The sequence below is a fragment of the Pseudorasbora parva genome, chromosome 15, assembly GCF_024679245.1.
Source record: "Pseudorasbora parva isolate DD20220531a chromosome 15, ASM2467924v1, whole genome shotgun sequence".
In the NCBI taxonomy this organism is placed as follows: domain Eukaryota; kingdom Metazoa; phylum Chordata; class Actinopteri; order Cypriniformes; family Gobionidae; genus Pseudorasbora; species Pseudorasbora parva.
The window spans coordinates 546,911-567,367 of NC_090186.1; the positions used below are offsets into that span (position 1 = coordinate 546,911).

At 39.7% G+C, this 20,457-nt stretch overlaps 1 protein-coding gene across 4 annotated transcripts in view; it reads right to left on the bottom strand.

Annotated features, from left to right (window-relative positions):
- Positions 1-660: 660 nt before the first annotated feature.
- Positions 661-20,457, bottom strand: part of LOC137040861 (NACHT, LRR and PYD domains-containing protein 3-like) — a 36,645-nt gene continuing 16,848 nt past the window's right edge. For 2 of the 4 annotated variants that reach the window (XM_067416603.1, XM_067416606.1), the window contains 6 exons: positions 13,273-13,446; positions 12,715-12,888; positions 12,436-12,609; positions 8,118-8,291; positions 7,990-8,036; positions 661-1,227 (listed from right to left, as the gene is read on the bottom strand). In XM_067416603.1, coding sequence (XP_067272704.1) covers positions 698-1,227; positions 7,990-8,036; positions 8,118-8,291; positions 12,436-12,609; positions 12,715-12,888; positions 13,273-13,446 — 1,273 coding nt within the window. In that variant the 3' untranslated portion in view covers positions 661-697. Of the gene's footprint in view, positions 1,228-7,989; positions 8,037-8,117; positions 8,292-12,435; positions 12,610-12,714; positions 12,889-12,993; positions 13,168-13,272; positions 13,447-20,457 lie in introns of all 4 variants that reach the window. The other 2 variants (XM_067416604.1, XM_067416605.1) reach the window with 2 other exon arrangements.

A 20,457-nucleotide genomic window follows, 5' to 3' on the forward strand; every position in this document is an offset into this window, starting at 1 on the left:
GTGTGTGTGTGTGTGTCTTATTAGAGATTCAGAGCAGTGTGTGTGTGTGTGTGTTTGTGTGTGTGTGTGTTATTAGAGATTCAGAGCAGTGTGTGTGTGTGTGTGTGTGTTATTAGAGATTCAGAGCAGTGTGTGTGTGTGTGTGTTTGTGTGTGTGTGTGTTATTAGAGATTCAGAGCAGTGTGTGTGTGTGTGTGTTTGTGTGTGTGTGTGTGTGTGTGTTATTAGAGATTCAGAGCAGTGTGTGTGTGTGTGTGTGTGTTTGTGTGTGTGTGTGTGTGTGTGTGTGTGTGTGTGTGTTATTAGAGATTCAGAGCAGTGTGTGTGTGTGTGTTTGTGTGTGTGTGTGTTATTAGAGATTCAGAGCAGTGTGTGTGTGTGTGTGTTTGTGTGTGTGTGTTATTAGAGATTCAGAGCAGTGTGTGTGTGTGTGTGTTTGTGTGTGTGTGTGTGTGTGTGTGTGTGTTATTAGAGATTCAGAGCAGTGTGTGTGTGTGTGTGTGTGTGTGTGTGTGTTTGTGTGTGTGTTATTAAAGATTCAGAGCAGTGTGTTCGTGTGTGTGTGTGTGTGTGTGTGTGTGTGTGTCTGTGTGTGTGTCTTATTAAAGATTCAGAGCAGTGTGTGTGTGTGTGTCTTATTAAAGATTCAGAGCAGTGTGTGTGTGTGTGTGTGTGTGTGTGTGTGTGTGTGTGTGTGTTATTTAATCTGACACAGAGACACTGAAGAATCATCATAAACCCCAAATCCAGCGTAGAGGGGTTCAGTGAATGTGGTGTTGAATGTGTGTAAGTGTGTGAGTGTGTGTGTGTCAGAGACGCTGTAGAAGGACAGAGTGCCGGCCGACACGTCCACACACACTCCTGCTCTCTTACAGGATGAACTGATGGCAGGAATATCAGTGCTGATATCATTGTGACAGACAGAGAATCCTTCACCAGAGCAGAACAGAGTCCAGGATTTGTCATTGGATCCAAACCCGCAGTCACTCAGTCCTCTCCTCCTGATTCCTTTATATGCCACTGATATTTCAGCATCTCCGCTCCATTCAGCCTCCCAGTAACAGCGGCCAGTCAGACACTCTCCACACAGAACCTGAGGAACATCAAATCTCTCTGGAAGATCAGGATACGGCTGATGCTCTAACACACACTCCACCTTCCTGTTCTCCTCAGACAGAACGAGACGAGTGTGTGCTGTGTGTGGATCCAGTGTGAGATCACAGGCCCCTGAACACAAGAAGAGAGAAACATCAAGAACAACAGTCACTAGACGAGTGTGTGTGTGTGTGTGTGTGTGTGTGTGTGTGTGTGGATCCAGTGTGAGATCACAGGCCCCTGAACACAAGAAGAGAGAAACATCTAGAACAACAGTCACTAGCCGAGTGTGTGTGTGTGTGTGTGTGTGTGTGTGTGTGTGTGGATCCAGTGTGAGATGACAGGCCCCTGAACACAAGAAGAGAGAAACATCTAGAACAACAGTCACTAGCCGAGTGTGTGTGTGTGTGTGTGTGTGTGTGTGTGTGTGTGTGTGTGTGTGTGTGTGTGTGTGTGTGAGTGTGAGTGTGTGTGTGTGTGTGAGAGTGTGTGTGTGAGAGAGTGCGTGACAGTGTGTGTGTACGTGTGTGTGTGTATGAATGTGTATCTGACTGAGTATGAGTGTGTGTGTGTGGGGGGGGGGCATGTTTTTGTGAAATATTAGGACTCAAATGTGTATAATGCCATATATATTTTATACATAATATGATTAATATTAATACCCGGGGTATACATCCATTTACATCAGCTAAATGCCCTATTTTCCAGGCTGTTTGAGATAATAGAATGCCTAAAAATCTATATACTATCTGGGAAAAGTATAAGTTACTTTTAAAAAATTCACCCAGTAGAGCCTACAACCTGTTTGGGGGGGGGGGGGGGGGGGGGGGTCTCAGCTGCAGATCCAGTCGTCCGTGAACACTTCTGTCGTTAGAGTCCGCGCCTGGGAAGGCAGCGCTGCATTTGAACTGATTTGAACGCAGAAATGCTTCAGTCGCATCGCAAAGTGGATCTCCACACTCAAAGAAGTGTGTTTCTGACGGAGCGGCCCCAGCGATAAAGGTTCGGTCCTGCTTTGGAAGCAGCCGGTGAGTTAAACTGCTTCAGATGTCTGTGCTGTCGGCTATCGTCGCGTGAGTAAACATCAGTAAACGACACGATCGCGTGCTTCGTCAGTCAAATGCGCTAACGGACTCCATTGCTGTTCTCTGTATAACGTTACACTAGTCTGACGTGCTAAACCGTTCTGCTTGCTAAGGTCTAACGTTAGTCGCATACAATAATCCATAAACCGAATCATGTCATGTTGACAGGCCTCTAAATACAGTACTTAACGTTACCACAGAGACGGAGGTCCTGCTGTTGCTGTTTCTATTTCACGCCCGTTTCACACATACTCCGTCTGCAGTGCGTGTGCGGTGCGTGTTGCGTTGCGTATGCGTTGCAGGAGCCCCACACCCTGTAGTCCTTTCGCATATGCTGCGTTTGCAGTCCGCAACTGATCCGCTTTTACATACCACAAACACAGCATTTATTAATGATTTTTTATTTAAAATCCAGAAGTTGTTGCTGATTAATTCATATTTATATATAAATATACTTTAGATTTAGCTCACACAAAAGGCAAAACATTTAAACATAGGTTATAGCCTAAAATCATAAACAATAGGCTATTCAAAAACAGCCGACTCTCGTCTTTTCTTTCGTTTTTAAACCCTTTGAAAAGAAATCCTGCAGGTCAAAAATAACTTTGCATTTCACCTCCAAGAAAGTCCGAGTGCTCTCCATTATGGCACTTTTTTTTTTACCTAAATGCCAGGTAAGGTGTCGTTTTGTTGCTTTATAAAAAAAGCCATGTGTTGACTTTGAAACAAGAGTATATTTTAAATGATATGCATCCGTGTTGAAATTACTAGACTTTCGCGTCAGTACATGTTTATTTTAATGCGAACAATGTTCTATCACTTTAATGCAGCAACGCAACGCAGCGCAGCGCAGCAAAAAATAGACTCGGTACGAAAACGATCCGTGCACTGCTGCAGACGCAACGCTCCTGGAACGGACTGACGGACCGCATCCGCGTACAGTGTGAAAGATGTCATCCGTTAACATGGGTACGGAAAAAAATACGCAACGCACACGCACTGCAGACGGAGTATGTGTGAAACGGGCGTCAGCCTCCGAATTAGATTCTGGATCATATCTATTAACGATGGGTTTGTCCACGCTTGAGGACGTCACCGCTTTGCGCATATGTCATTCTTTAGGTCCGCCCACACGATACGCCTCCAGGCGCTCAGTTTTTTCAGGTAGAAATCTAAAGGCGCACGGTGACAAAATATAATGAAATAACACCCTTAAATGTGTAATGTTGCCTTTTTTTAATTATGACATGAAAGCTTACATGTTAAGGGAGTAAACTGGCCCAAAATCTCAAAATTGACTTTGTTTTCACCTGTCGTGTCTCGCCTTAATAAGTAACACCTAACGTTAACTCTAGCTAGCCAGCAGTACAGTCATGTAACTCAAGTGTTACAACAGCGGATTCACAAACCTGTAACACGCTCGTCTGACGCAGAATCTCTCTCTGGTCGGTGAGGTTTAGTGTTCCTTTTAAAAAAATGTGTAGTGTCCATGTTAACTATAGTTCACTACGACGCCGGTGAAATACAAAAGCCCGCCAATCCCCGATGACAACGACGAAGAAGAAGATGTATATTCTTCTTCCTTAGTTTTTATTGGCAGTTGCCATTGGCAAACAAACAAGCTGAGTGATGTGCGACGCATTACCGACTGCCACACACACACACACACACGGTAAAGGAACTTTTGTTTCATTTTATGCCGCTCCATTCTGTAAGACTGAGAGGTAATGAAACAAAATTAAACTTTTTTTTTTTTTACTAAAACATTCGGGGCTTAAGCCCAATTAGCCACCCCCCCGCTCCGCCCCTGCTCAAGCGCTGTAAAAGGTTTAGCATAAACTCGCCTGACTGGCTTCTGTCCTGAATGATCGTCTCTTCAGACATTAGAACTGCACATGATTTATGAGCTTCTATAACCTTTGACCTCCTAACTGAACCCCTCGGCACAAATTGATCATAGAAATAAAAACAGTATTAATTAAAAAAAAATAACAACACAGTTTTATCTTAGTCTTATAATAAGAGCAACCATAATCAAAACTCAATATTAAAGCCTCATGTCTCCTCATCACGCGATCAGTCAGGGTCCCCGCGGAGTCTTAAAGTCTTAAATTCGCGGAAGCATTGCGTTCTAGGTCTTAAATAATGTTAACAGGTCTTAATTTTCCTACGTCCATCTAACACTACCTCATTGAAACGCTATCGCCTCCCGCAGCACGCGCACACGTGTGTGTGTGTGTGTTTGTTCCGTGGTGTTTGTAGTTCTTTCTTTCACTAGACCAACTATTGTTCGCTCTATTGCAACTACAAATTAGGCAAGCATGCGTCTTATATTGCAGCCAATCAGCTTTCGTGTTATTGGCACGAGCCTCTTTCTGATCTACACAGAAAGACGCATAAAACAGATTTTATGTGATTTTTGACGGTTCTTGTAGTTCCGCGATCGTGAACGCGAAGGCGAATCTTTCTCACCATCTTGCTTAATGACCAAATAAAAGTATAATATACCCGATTGCACTAAAATAGTTAATAACAGTGATGTGAACGGCGAACTCCGATGTCAGACGGCGTGTGTGTGCTGTCTGTCAGCGCTCGAGCGAGTGTATTGGATGTTATTTCTAGGCTCATTAGCCTAACGTTACTCTTGAATGATCAAATACACACATTATGCATATGTCTATATCCTGATTTGAGTTAAAAGGTTTGGGACCCGTCAGTAAGTACTTGATCTGCGCATTAGTAAATTCTTAAAGTGAAAGCAAACTAATAGCTTAGCAACACAAACGGGGAAACAGCACTTACACTTAAAGGAACACTACAACCTTTTTAGAAATAGGGCTTATTCAACTTTGCTACATTTAGATATGTGGGGAAATACATTTTAAGCTAAGCTAGCAGCGACCCTGCCAAACTAAAACAATGCGTGCACTGAGACAAACGCATTTGCCCACATATCTAAATGTCTAAAGAAGTTGAATAAGCCCTATTTCTAAAAACGGTGTGTTCCTCTTCGTAGATGTGCATCTGTATGTTGTATTTATTTGTCCTATTGTCATTTGTTTATAAGTATATATTTTATTACTGACCGATTACTTGATTACGTAATTACTTGAAAACTTTTTACTTATATTAAGCAATTATTGCTGTGGTTTACGTTTTAGATGTTGGTCATATTTCCCACCCCAAGCGATCGTGTTATTAAAGATAGATAGCGCACCGCTGGACCAGCCTTTTTTGTTTTTGTAATATCAAACAAGATTCATGCATTGGTCAAATTTTATATATATATACATATGCGCTAATCCTTGTGGGATTGAGCTATGAATAATAAGTTTACTAATACTTTGTTCAATTTAAATAAATTAAATAATATAAGTTTAAGTAACTGAGTGATTCTGCATTTGCTATGCATGTTTTTTTTATTGCGTGATAAAGGTCTTAAATTTTATTCATAATGGTCTTAAAAAGGTCTTAAAACATCTTAAATTTGGCTTGGTGAAACCTGCAGATACCCTGTCAGTGACTCTGATTCCTGCTGCACACTACGAACATCTCTGCAGCTCGAGCTGGGTGAGCTGATGGAACTGAAGCGGCCGTTATCCAAGACTTAAATCACGCTTTTATTTCTATGAAAAGCCAAACGACAGTGGAGGCGTAATGTTAACGTAGCGGTGGCATATCCTATCCTAACTTCACCCTCACACTCAGTCTGGCAATATCGCACAAGATCTCGTCACACCCCAAGACAACGGGAAAAGAACAGCAGATGACATCGAGTGCTCTTCTACTCAGAGCGCTCCTACAAAACACGAGCTGCCCGCGGCACATAAAGAGAGCAAAATGCTCACCGCTACAGAAATTGTTTTAAAAGGCACAATTATATGATTCTTAATTGTGTGGAAGTATAACCTTAACTTTCTTGTAATAGTTTCTCATTCTTGCATGTTGTACTGACGTTACTGTAACCTTTAAACAACATTATATTAATAACAAGAAAACTGGACATTTTAACATTATAGAAACATTTCAAATCAAAGTTCCCATAACCTTTTTAGGAACTGGGCTCATTTTGTTAGCCGGGCTCCATTGTGGGGACATTTGGTAGTAAAGCCAGAGATCACTGTGGGACCAGCCAGTGGTCCAAATGAGAACAATAATAAATTATGCTTATTTCTATAATTTTATGAGGTTTTTCAGCATTAATATGTGTTCCTCTGACCTGAATATTGTCCCCAAGTGGCTAGAAATGTTGATGGTTATAAACCGAGTTCTGGCCGTCTTTCTCTGCCTTTGAGATAATGAGAGCCCAGACGAGCTGATCTTGAGTTCTCCTGTTTTGACGTCATCAGGAAAGGTTTCCGCCCCTTCCTCTGCTTTGCCCACCCAGAGAATTAGTAGAGAATGGATTCAGTTTATCAGTCACGATGTCAGCTCAGGCTTTACCATACGGATTCGACAGCACCGCTGAATCAAGCCAATAGCTAAAACCATCAACTTCACGTCGTTTCTGTTAGAAGCATGAAACTAATCTGTTATTTAAATGATTAAACTAGAGAGTGATCAAAGAACACTCTTTATAATGTTCGGATCTGTCAATCACTCGTAAATCTGCAGTGCATGATTGTCCAATCTGCCGTTATAATGAATGATGCTGTTATGCTCAACAGAAGCTCTTACTGTATTCATGTCGATGTCGTGTTCGTTGTTAGTTGTGGTGAAAGCATTTGGTGAGAGAAATAACGTTGCAAAGTTCACTCGAGTTTATTCAGAGCTTTCAGATACAAACAAAATAAACTCACGCTCACAGCGCTCTCAACAACTCGGAACAATAACACTTTCTCAGCAATCTTTCCCCAGCTCTCCGTCTCTGTGGACTGGCAGCGCTGCAGCTGCTCGCACCTGACTAAAACCACGCCCCCTCACTAAACCACACCCCCTCCACCACAATCTCTTTTCTAATGTAAAGATGTTAACCAATCACAACAGTGGGTGTTTTCACTGAAGTCTCACAGCAGACACGCCCCTTGATGCTTTGATGCTAGAGGGCTAATATCAGTATAGAAAAAAATGCCTTTTATTTCTAAATTAGGACATTTTTTAAAGGGGCGGTGAAATGCTGTTTCCTGCATACTGAGCTTTCCACTGTTAAAGACTTGGATTCCCATCCTAAACATAGACAAAGTTTCAGAAACTAATGTTGGACGTTTGATGGAGTATTTCTGTGTCAAAAATACTCCTTCCGGTTTCTCACAAGTGTCGGAGAGTTTTTTTCGAGTATGGGTCGGCTTGACGTTAATAGAGCGGAAGGTCCGTGTATGGGCCGTACGGGCTCTTCTCCCGGTAGGGTGTGTGTGCGTGACTAGAGCGAGAGAGGAAACGCACGCCCATACACACTCTCAGCTGCAGATCCAGTCGTCCGTGAACACTTCTGTCGTTATAGTCCGCGCCGCGCTCCACTTTATTCCTTTGGGTGACGTCGAGCGACTTCAACGCTTCAGCACAGCATTCTGGGAAGGCAGCGCTGCATTTGAACCGATTTTAACGCAGAAATGACGGGAAGCTTAACAACATCGCTTCAGTCGCGTCGCAAAGTGGATCTCCACGGTCACTGCTGTCAGGACTTCACCAAATCATACCAAAGAAGTGTGTTTCTGACGGAGCGGTCCCAGCGATAAAGGTTCGGTCCTGCTTTGGAAGCAGCTGGTGAGTAAAACTGCTTCAAATGTCAAATGGTAGTGTGTGTGTGTGTGTGTGTGTGTGTGTGTGTGTGTGTGTGTGTGTGTGTGTGTGTGTGTGTGTGTAGACATACACTTTCGTGGTCCTGGTGTGATCCTGATCTCCCCTCCATGATCAACACTTTAAACACACAAACACACATTAATGTAGATATGCATCCTGCACACACATTCACTATGTCAGTATCAGTGTTTGACACACTTGAGTCTCTGCAGTGAGCAGTTTGGATCCTCCAGTTTGTCAGAGAGCAGCTTGACTCCTGAATCTCCTGGGTGATTGTAGCTCAGATCCAGCTCTCTCAGGTGTGAGGGGTTTGAACTCAGAGCTGAAGACAGAAAACCACAGCCTTCCTCTGTCACCATACAGCCAGACAACCTACAGATGGATCAAAACAGCCTCGTCATCTATCTAGTTCTCTTTATATGTGTCACAAAAACATACCCATATATCAATCAAACCACACCAGACTTAGTTTGGAAGCGGACCAACACCCATCTTTTGAGCGGCCTCGGTCTGCTTGTTTGGTGTGCACACCAGGGTTCGGATGGCAGCGTTCACATATGTTCAAATTAACTGCACTAACCGAGCAATCGCACCAGGGTTAGTTTAATCAAACCAAACATGACAAGAGTGAATGCACCCTTACATGAGTTAAAGTCTTCAATGAACGCAAAGAGTTGTGAGCAAATGGGATGGGTCAAATATGCCACTAACTACACATTTCGTTTAACCCTTTGTTGAAATGATGCCGTTCGTAACCTGAATAATTCCAGAGCAATTCAGAATAAATCAAAGTGTAACAATTTATTAACAGTCAGGTAAATGTATAATACCAATTAAATAATCAATTCAAAGTTAGCCTAATCCATATAACATCAAATACTCTGAAGAAAAGAATGAAATATACACCTGACTTCTGAAAATTACATAATGCTGGCTATCTTAAAACATCCAGCATTACGGGCTGACCAGACTACAGAATCGAACCCTGAGCTCCTTACAACATTTCTTTAAATACCCAGACCAGATTTATAAACTCTTTCAAATGTAAACAGTTCACAATGGGAATGTGCATTAATCAAGTCCTATAGACTTGTATGGATGAGAGGCCAAATGGCTGAAAGCCACACCCACCATACACGAAGGCAAGATATCTTTAAACTCTTAAAACATTTATGATGTTCTAGTTTAATTCTGTGGAGAAAAGATATTTGTACCAGTCGCACTGAGACATTTCAAATGATATCAAACACAAAATACTGTATAGTGAGGATTGACATTGTAACGAAGAGATTTCTGTTGCATTTCAGGTGATCTCAATATGAGGGGAGCAGGAGTTTGGGGGAAGTTTCAGGTGAAAGGAAAGGCATTAAATTAGTGTCATTGTTCATATATTTTATAAATAGCTATTGTTCAGAACTGATGTATACACAAGATGCCTTTAATGGCACTGGTGCAGATATGCATTTATTTGATTGTGTGCATCGGTTAACCTGTTAAACTAAATGCCAACTTTTAGAAAAATCCTAAGAAATGTATACTCAGACTAAAACAAATACAGTTTGTGAATCCTTTGCACTAAAGGCATAATTATGGTCTCATTTGAAAGCAGACACTTGGCAGTTTACTGTAAAGTCAAAATGATAATATTTTTATAATCAAAAATAGCTATAATAAGCTTCAAAGTTTTTATTACAAAGTAAAGTTATTAGAAATGTATTTGTATTAAATATCTTTATGAAAATAAAATTGAAGTGGGCCCTGGAGGAATCTAGAAATGCACTACAGCTAAAGCCACAAGTCTGACCATGTTATATTTCAGATCTGAAGATGATAAGTCTAAAACTCTGAATTTTATTAAATGTTTTACAAGATCGTTTCATGAGATATTATTTTGAGATATCTCTAAAATATCAACTGATGTTTATTGCCATGTCTTCTGAGCTTTTTATACAGTGTATTGCCTCTGTTGTTTAGAGGTGCAAACTGCCCCATTCAGTTTGTCTCCCCGGCACACATTCACACTTCTGCGGACTGGTTATGGCTCTAATTATTATTCTTTTGTCTGCATTTTAATTACTAATGACTCTCTATTCAAACTGTTCTATTCAAACCTCATTTCCAAATCAAACCTCTCACTTTACCCCCACTGAGACTCTATCAAATGCATTTCGTCCAAATAAGCATTTCAGTAGTTTTACATTTAGAAAATGTTTATAAAAATAAAGTATTTGCTCAGTGGCAGGTGCATCTAGGGCAAGCTAGCATGTTAGCTTAGCACACCAGCAAAACAACAATTTATTTTATTCAAAACTTACTTCATATGACTTTATACTTTATAAGTCGAGTGATTTATATAACAATCTGTGATCTCATGTGGCTTCGGGTCAAAAAATCTGACAGAAAATACACAATGCTAAAAGCTGTGTGGAATAGCATTGCATTATAAATATAATCTATTATGAAACCACCCAACATGGCATAAAGAACACAGACCAACCATATGTTGCCGCGATTGTGAGTTTATTGCCTTCAAACGTGTTTATCTGCATGAAATAGCGATCTGACGATCTCTGGAAGCTGTTTATTTACGTAAGATACTCCCTGAATGTCACATGGCTTGACTGTTCTTCATGTGTTCCATATTAGGACTGAATGTTCAGTAGTACAGCTTTCCAGCGCCCTCCGGCTGCCAGAATGAATTGAAAACAGCACATCACAGTCTACTGCTCTCATAATCATACATCCGCGGATTTTGGATAAAGATTGAATAAATAATACTTCTCTGTACCGAAATTTGACTCAAACATGTGAGAATCTATTAATATTTCTCCACATCTGCACACATTTGTTGTAAAAGCCCTGAGGGAAGTTGTTTTGTCGAGTGTCTTCGTGACAACCACAGGGGAGTTTTTTGATTTTTATGAATGGGAGCAAATGACGCGCATATTACAATCAAAAGGTAGCGACGCCCATGATCATATGCATAACTCCTGGCACATATTAACACATTACGGTCACTATAAGACTTTGAGAATAAAACAGAGGTAAAAAAAATCAACTTAAGTCTTAGATCTTTTTAATGATGCATAGTTTGTCAAGGTAATTACTTACATCTGATAGTAATTGAGCTGATTTAAGCAAAGAGAGCTTCAGCACATCCACGTCCTCGTGAACGTTAAGAGGTAAAATAGATAGCACTGCAGAGTGAATAAATGCTACACCATCTATGAGTTACATCTACCTTTTAGCTGTGTAAGAAATGGATTATTACATCTGTCAAAATAACCACTCCACATACCATTTTTGTGTTGTAAAGTTCCTTTTATTTCACATGAAGCTGTGAACATTGTCTTACCGTTATCTCTTCTTTGTGGTTGACTGTATGGGTCTCACTACAGCCCCTAGTGAGTCCCTTTATATAAGTTCTACCTATGAGGAGTTGGGTTATAAATCTGATATTTGTTGTTTTTGTTTTTTTCTTTACTGCAATTAAGCTCTTTTGAAACTGGTACATTTGTATGTGTCACTATGTGGTTTAAAATTTAAGATTTAGTACATTTCTATTTTATTTGTATTTTTCAGGTCATGTGAATTTATGTACCACCAAGATAGATTTGTTAATGGTTTGGTCCAGTTTTTGTGGCGGGAATTGTTTCTATTTAAAGAATGCTGTTTAGTGTTTAGGAAAAAAGAAAATAAGCAACCAGACGTCTGTAAATGCTCAATATCACCTGCATTATGAAGGATGAAGGATTTAACTGTATTATTAATTTATTAATTATTAGTTTACATCACTCAAACAGTTGTCAATGGAGAAACTGGCATCCAAGCAACACATAAGGGATCGATCCCGAGTTGCAACATCACTACATGCATTCTAGTAGCAGATAGTCGTGTATGCAGGGAAATTCATCATACCCCTTCGCTTAATAGTGTGGTCCCAAAAAAATATTAGTTTGAAGTGCTTTCTGGCCCTTCCCCTTACCGCTACCACTTCAGCCAAAAGAGAATCGAGACACCCCTACCCCTTCACGTCAATGTGCAAAACGAAGGGGTAGGGGAAAGGGAAGGGCTTAATCTAAGCTGTCTGTGAAACCAGGCCTTAATGTGTTTAATTGTCATTAACCATGCAAAAATGTGTGCTTGCTTAATTAGTTAATTTTAATTAAAAAAACAAAACAATTGATTGACAGAATATGAAGAACATGAAAATCTTCAGGAGTCGGCTCTCCATGACAGTTTGAAACCAGACAAGACAACAGACAAAAAACACACTCAGTTAAATATCATACAATTATAGTTAATCAACGAAATCCCATAAAATATTGAGGTAGTTTTGTGCTTAATAGCGGAGTAATTCGGCACATGTCTCATGATTCAATTCAATTATGATTATCATGTAAGAAAGATTGACTGAAAGAGAGAAGAACACACACATCAACAGTCAGATCATCTACAAACACACAGACATTACGACCATCGGACTGTAAATTATCTCTTATATGTTCTTAAATACCTCAGAATCTGCAGCTGACAGTCTGAACTCTTCAGTCCATCAGAGAGCAGTTTCATTGCTGTATCCTGCAGATCATTGTTACTCAGGTCCAGCTCTCTCAGGATACAGTTTGAGGATTGAAGAGCTGATGACAGACTCTCACAACACTGAACAGTGAGATTACAGTGAGTAAGACTGAAAGAGAGAAGAACACACACATCAACAGTCAGATCATCTACGAACACACACAGACATTATGACCATCGGACTGTAAATGATCTCTCATATGTTCTTAAATACCTCAGTATCTGCAGCTGACAGTTTGGACTCTTCAGTCCATCAGAGAGCAGTTTCATTGCTGTATCCTGCAGATCATTGTTACTCAGGTCCAGCTCTCTCAGGATACAGTTTGAGGATTGAAGAGCTGATGACAAACTCTCACAACACTGATCAGTGAGATTACAGTGAGTAAGACTGAAAGAGAGAAGAACACACACATCAACAGTCAGATCATCTACAAACACACAAAAACATTATGACCATTGGACTATAAATGATCTCTCATATGTTCTTAAATACCTCAGTATCTGCAGCTGACAGTTTGGACTCTTCAGCCGATCCGAGAGCAGCTTCACTCCTGATTCCTGCAGGTCATTGTTACTCAGGTCCAGCTCTCTCAGGGCACAGTTTGAGGATTGAAGAGCTGATGACAAACTCTCACAACACTGATCAGTGAGATTACAGTGAGTAAGACTGAAAGAGAGAAGAACACACACATCAACAGTCAGATCATCTACAAACACACACAGACATTATGACCATCGGACTGTAAATGATCTCTCATATGTTCTTTAATACCTCAGTATCTGCAGCTGACAGTTTGGACTCTTCAGCCCATCAGAGAGCAGCTTCACTCCTGAATCCTGCAGGTGATTGTTACTCAGGTCCAGCTCTCTCAGGGCACAGTTTGAGGATTGAAGAGCTGATGACAAACTCTCAAAACACTGAACAGTGAGATTACAGCCAGCGAGACTAGAAAAGATTAAATAATATAACATTAAAACAATAATGAAATAACAATAAACGAATGTAAAGGAAGTTGCCAGTTGTCTGTCCTCAGGAATCTGGAGCAAAATATTTTTTAATATTCTAGCCTGAATGAAAAATGAAAAAAATGTAATACTTTTATAATTTAAAAGAAAATGTAATCATTTTATCATTCAAGTTCATTAAAGTTGCACAATTCTGTTTGAGAAACACTTTTGAAAGTGAATCGGACCAAGCACCATAACACACTTGTAACCAATCAGCAGCAGGGGGCGTGTCCACTCATGATGGGGGAGGAGAGACAGTGAGCCAATCAACAGTAGGGGGTCTGTCAACTAATGGAGGAGAGAGAGCGACGAAGAGGAAGAATTAAAGAAAGACTATAGAAAGAGAGATGGCTGAGAGGTATTACAATAGACAAAAGGTCAGAGGAATATCACCAGAAAAAGAAGGGTTATGATCAGGAAAGAGCTTTATGATGCACGTTAATATAAGATCATATTTCCAGCACTGGAGAGACCTAAGCAGGAGAGCCTGAAAATTGACGCCAATGTTGTTTTGATTTTGCTCAATACATATATTTAACATTGGTAACAAGTAAAATGGAGGCTAACAACAATCTCTTGCTTGTATATACTCTTGTGTACTGTATGTTCATTTTTTTGTTCTCCCTTGTCGTTCTTTCTTCATTATTTTTCTTCACGGGATGAACTTCAAATGGCCTGCAACTTGTCTATTGCTGTTTATAGATTAATTGCCTTCAAGCGATTCTAGATGCCATATTAACAATATTGTTATTTTTTACAATGGTAGTGAAGTTCCATGCTTGGTTTTGCCTGTGGTTAATGTTATCACAAACTAAATGTAATACTATGGAAGACAAAGGGTTAATTAGAGTTCTATCTCAGTACGAATATTTACATTTTAGGCCCTACCCTTTTAAAATGAGTTTTAACATTTTACAGATGTTTCTATTTGTGTTAATGAACATAAATTTATATCTGCATTCCAACTCAAGCTACTGCTACTGTCAAATGTCCATTTTCAAAATACAAAACATGTAATATTATTAATAATATGTGCTTGTACCATGGTGGAGCCCAATGCCCGTCATGCGTGTGGAGAATTGCCACACTGCTGGCAAAGGGTGCGATCGAGCCTTTCTCTCCAAATGAAGTCCGGCTTCTACAGCCCTTACTTTACTGTACCCAAGAAAACCGGTGGTTAACGACCGATCCTGGACCTGCGCGTCCTGAACCGATCCCTCCACAGGCTTCTGTTCAGGATGTTTACAGCAAAAAGCCTTTTTGAATGCATTCGTCCAGCAGATTGGTTTGCAGCGATCGACCTGACGGACGCCTACTTCCATGTCTACTTCCTTCAGTTTGCTTTTGAGGGGCGGGCATATCAGTACGCGGTTCTCCCATTCGGGCTAGCTCTGTCCCCTAGCGTCTTTATGTTGCTGGCAGAACGGTTTGACCCTGCACCACTGCCGAGCATTGCTCAGGGGTCAACACATGCTAGTCTGGTCAGACAACATGGCTAGAGTAGCATACATCAACCAGCAGGGTGGTCTACTAATCATAGCTATACACTGTTTGTTAATAGGCCAGAGGAGAACTGGTACCCTGACTGAGTCTGGTTTCTCCCAAGGTTTATTTTTCTCCATCATGCCCTGGTGGAGTTTTGGTTCCTTGCCACTGTCGCCTTTGGCTTGGCTTGCTCAGTTGGGGACACTAAACGCTTTTCAACTAAATATCCAAATGAAATCAATTTATTAGGTCTTAACCAACATTATCGCTAGGGTTGTAACGGTATGAGATTTTCACAGTATGATAATCGTCTCAGAAAATATCACGGTTTCACTGTATTAAAAAATCTTTAATGTTTTGCTCTGTAATTTATTAATTTATTATTATAATCATCAGCTACAATGACCCATCAATAAATGAAAACAGATTTTTTTATACTTAACATATGGTTTAAATTTAAACCTTTTTATACAAAAAAAAAAAACCTCATGAAAGTATGAGTCTACCTTTTTTTTGGGGGGGGGGGATACAAGAAATGTAAAAAATATTCCTCATTTGAACAAAATAAGGAATTCTATTTATCTTTTTAGATTAGAAAATAATAAACTAAACTTTAATATTTTTGAAGTTTTTAATATTTTGATATTGTAATAATTTCAGTTACTCTCCAAATTAATGTAGAAACAATTTAAAGACAGCATATTTTAAATGTGTTGTAATGGCATCTTTTTATAAATGAAGGCCAGTATCACTGACACCAATGTCTCTATGAAACATTAATGACGTTACATTACAGTAGGGGTGTAAGAAAATATCGATACACATGAATATGGCGATATTATGTTTGGCGATACTGTATCGATTCTCAAAAACGCTGTATCGATATTTATATATTTATTTATTTACATCCAAGATTCGTAGCTTTGTGTTCGGTTTAAACCACAGACTGTATAACACCCAACCGCTAGATGGCAGTGTTATCTCAGAACGTATAAAGGACGCGGAGCCGGAGAAGCGCAAGGTAAAAGTGTGTGCATCACTAGTGTTTACATTAGCAAACCCAGCTCTCAAATCGATAGCATTATTCCGCTCCTGCTGTACACAGAGCTGAAGTGTGGACTCATGTTGGCTTCAACTAAAAAGAAGCCACTAAGGAAATCGACAAGAAACATTTTGTTTGCAAAATAGGCCAAGTTATAATCTAATACTCGGGAAACTCATTGAAACAGAGAGCTCGCTTAACATCCTGACGTCACCCGCGCTGCTGAGAAGCGTTTCGATAGAATGTCCTGCAAGTTTTCCTCTTAGTAACAAAATAAACACATGCCAAAACTGACAGCGGTGGCAGGAGAACGAAAGATAATAGCGATGTGGATATGAATGCACCAGCTCAGCAGTTCAGTAACGTTAGTTGAAATAGCACTTTATACAATAGACTGCTTTATAGAAAACAGCTTTAGGGTTCGATCACACAGAACGCGTTTTTCAGCTTCGAAAACGCGAGGCGCACTGCACTCCCTTTTTTGGTCAGCGTTTTCTCATTCAAAAAAGAGCAGTGCGCTTTAATGTTTCTAGGCAACCCCCGAATCACCTGTACTGTCAGTCAAATCAATGTAACGGTCAACACAACGGAAGGCCCGCCGCTTCATTCATTCGATTGGACAACAGAAAATAAGCGTGATGATGTCGTGCGCTTTTCTGCTCAGTTGACTTTTTTTCAACTTCATGCGCTCGCAGCGCTCCTTCAAAAACGCGAGGCGTCCAGGGCACATAAGCAGCGCGCATAACGCTCTCTGCCAACCGAAACCCATTCAAAAAAGGCGCCTCTCGCTGCAAAAACGCGTTCTGTGTGATCGGGGCTACTGTGTTAAATATAAAACAAACGGTCATTCAGTCATGAAATGGACTGCACTTTCTGTTGTTAAATAGCCACTGCTATACTGTGAACCTTTAAAACATATACACAAAGAATCCTGCAGTCACTTTACATTTCCCTTAACTTAGATTGCACATTGCATATGATTAGTGATATAAATTATAGGCTGTATTAATTAAATAAAATACTTTGTCTCATGTTTTAGGCTTATGGTTGTGTTCTTTATTCTTTTAAATTATAAAAAAAAACACACAAAAAAGAAATATCGCAATATACAGTATTGTTCAAAATAATAGCAGTACAATGTGACTAACCAGAATAATCAAGGTTTTTAGTATATTTTTTTATTGCTACGTGGCAAACAAGTTACCAGTAGGTTCAGTAGATTCTCAGAAAACAAATGAGACCCAGCATTCATGATATGCACGCTCTTAAGGCTGTGCAATTGGGCAATTAGTTGAAAGGGGTGTGTTCAAAAAAATAGCAGTGTCTACCTTTGACTGTACAAACTCAAAACTATTTTGTACAAACATTTTGTTTTTTCTGGGATTTAGCAATCCTGTGAATCACTAAACTAATATTTAGTTGTATGACCACAGTTTTTTAAAACTGCTTGACATCTGTGTGGCATGGAGTCAACCAACTTGTGGCACCTCTCAGCTGTTATTCCACTCCATGATTCTTTAACAACATTCCACAATTCATTCACATTTCTTGGTTTTGCTTCAGAAACAGCATTTTTGGTATCACCCCACAAGTTCTCAATTGGATTAAGGTCTGGAGATTGGGCTGGCCACTCTATAACATTAATTTTGTTGGTTTGGAACCAAGACTTTGCCCGTTTACTAGTGTGTTTTGGGTCATTGTCTTGTTGAAACAACCGTTTCAAGGGCATGTCCTCTTCAGCATAGGGCAACATGACCTCTTCAAGTATTTTAACATATGCAAACTGATCCATGATCCCTGGTATGCGATAAATAGGCCCAACACCGTAGTAGGAGAAACATGCCCATATCATGATGCTTGCACCTCCATGCTTCACTGTCTTCACTGTGTACTGTGGCTTGAATTCAGAGTTTGGGGGTCGTCTCACAAACTGCCTGTGGCCCTTGGACCCAAAAAGAACAATTTTACTCTCATCAGTCCACAAAATGTTCCTCCATTTCTCTTTAGGCCAGTTGATGTGTTCTTTGGCAAATTGTAACCTCTTCTGCACATGCCTTTTTTTTAACAGAGGGACTTTGCGGGGGATTCTTGAAAATAGATTAGCTTCACACAGACGTCTTCTAACTGTCACAGTACTTACAGGTAACTCCAGACTGTCTTTGATCATCCTGGAGGTGATCATTGGCTGAGCCTTTGCCATTCTGGTTATTCTTCTATCCATTTTTATGGTTGTCTTCCGTTTTCTTCCACGTCTCTCTGGTTTTGCTCTCCATTTTAAGGCATTGGAGATCATTTTAGCTGAACAGCCTATCATTTTTTGCACCTCTTTATAGGTTTTCCCCTCTCTAATCAACTTTTTAATCAAAGTACGCTGTTCTTCTGAACAATGTCTTGAACGACCCATTTTCCTCAGCTTTCAAATGCATGTTCAACAAGTGTTGGCTTCATCCTTAAATAGGGGCCACCTGATTCACACCTGTTTCTTCACAAAATTGATGACCTCAGTGATTGAATGCCACACTGCTATTTTTTTTGAACACACCCCTTTCAACTAATTGCCCAATTGCACAGCCTTAAGAGCGTGCATATCATGAATGCTGGGTCTCATTTGTTTTCTGAGAATCTACTGAACCTACTGGTAACTTGTTTGCCACGTAGCAATAAAAAATATACTAAAAACCTTGATTATTCTGGTTAGTCACATTGTACTGCTATTATTTTGAACAATACTGTATTGCCTCTCTTACAATATCGCAATATATTGTATCGTGATACGTGATTGTATCGCCAGAGTCTTGGCAATACACAGCCCTACATTACAGTATAAATGAAAGCTACCCAATTTCAACATTTTTTTTTTTATTTTTTTTTATTTGAGTGAACTTAAAACAAATCTTTAAATAAACTCATTATTAAAAAATATAGTTACCAGTTGCCTTCCCTGTTAGACATATACAGAAATGTAAGTTATCAAACAGCTTTCTTAACTGCATAAATAATACATTAAATATAGAATAATCATCTTTTCTCTGTTCCCGTTATTTCATTGTTCATCAGTGTTTAAAATCGTCCGCCGCCGAACATGATGCAGATCTAACGCGCAGATACGTGCATCTCACTTTCTCACGTTTATTAAAGACGTTATTTAACTATTTTAAGACTCCTATTATGAGAATACTCAACTCAACTGAAATTTTGACAGCAGTCCATTCCCTGTGTTGCTGTTATTGTTTGTTCAAGAGTGAAAGAGAACTCGATGAGTGCACGAGACTGGCGCAACTAACTTATGGATCTGATTGAGGCGCAGACAGGACATCGACATACAGCGCGTTCTCCTCTGTCTTGTGTGTATGTGTGTGTTTGTGTGTCAGGATATCGACATAAAGCGCGTTTTCTTCTGTCTTGTGTCTGTGTGTGTGTGTGTGTCTCAGGACACTGACATAGGCTACAGCACGTTCTCTTCTGTCTTGTCTTGTGTGAGTGTGTCAGGACATTGACATACAGCTTAGATGGTTTAAAAGCATTACATAAATAAGAGCGTGATGGTGTTCATGAATATGGGAGAACATGTTCGACGTATTTCCTGCTTTTGCAGCCACTCTTCGTGCAAACTGGATAATCCTCTTTAAGGACAACCCTGCAGTAATTTTTCAAATACTCAAAGTATTCCAATACTGCAGATTGTAACTTTTTTTTGGTCAGGGGATAGAGATTAAAATTTGTAGCCTCTGGCTCTGACATTTTCTCAGTTGTACATAGAGTGGAGTCTAAGCAGTGACGTATAATGACGTTGCATATGCGCAGTGCGCAGGTGAGATCTGTTTTCATTTTTTCTCCAAAACCGTGCATAAGCAAATGCTCACGGGATGATAATCGTACATGTCAATATCGCAATAAACCGCCATACCGGTATACTGTTGCAACCCTAATTGTCGCTATATGATAAATTAAAATAAGCTGATAACATCACCGTTTTCTCCAGAACCACTGTACAGACAAATCAAATGTTGTTGCAAAATTGTCCTGTTAAACACTGTGAAGCTGCTTTGAAACAATCGGCATTGTAAAAGCGCTATAAGTAAAGTTTACTTGACTCCTCGCTCCCGTTATATGTCCAGTAGTGAAAAGAGTACTGAAAAAGCATACTCAAGTAGAAGTACTGTTACTCAAAGTAGGAGTAACAAGTAGACCTTTTAAAAGTACTCAAGAGTAGTGAGTAGTGAGTATTATGCTGTGAATGTTAGTCCACCTTATACCCTGCAAATTAAAAATGTAGCTTACTCTTTTATGGATGATTCTCAGTAAGAACAAATAAACATATCACCAAAACATATTTCAATATTTATTTCAATATTTATTTTTATTTTTTACTGTTAGCATTAAAAATACAGCCATGTAATATTTGAGAAATCAACCTATAAT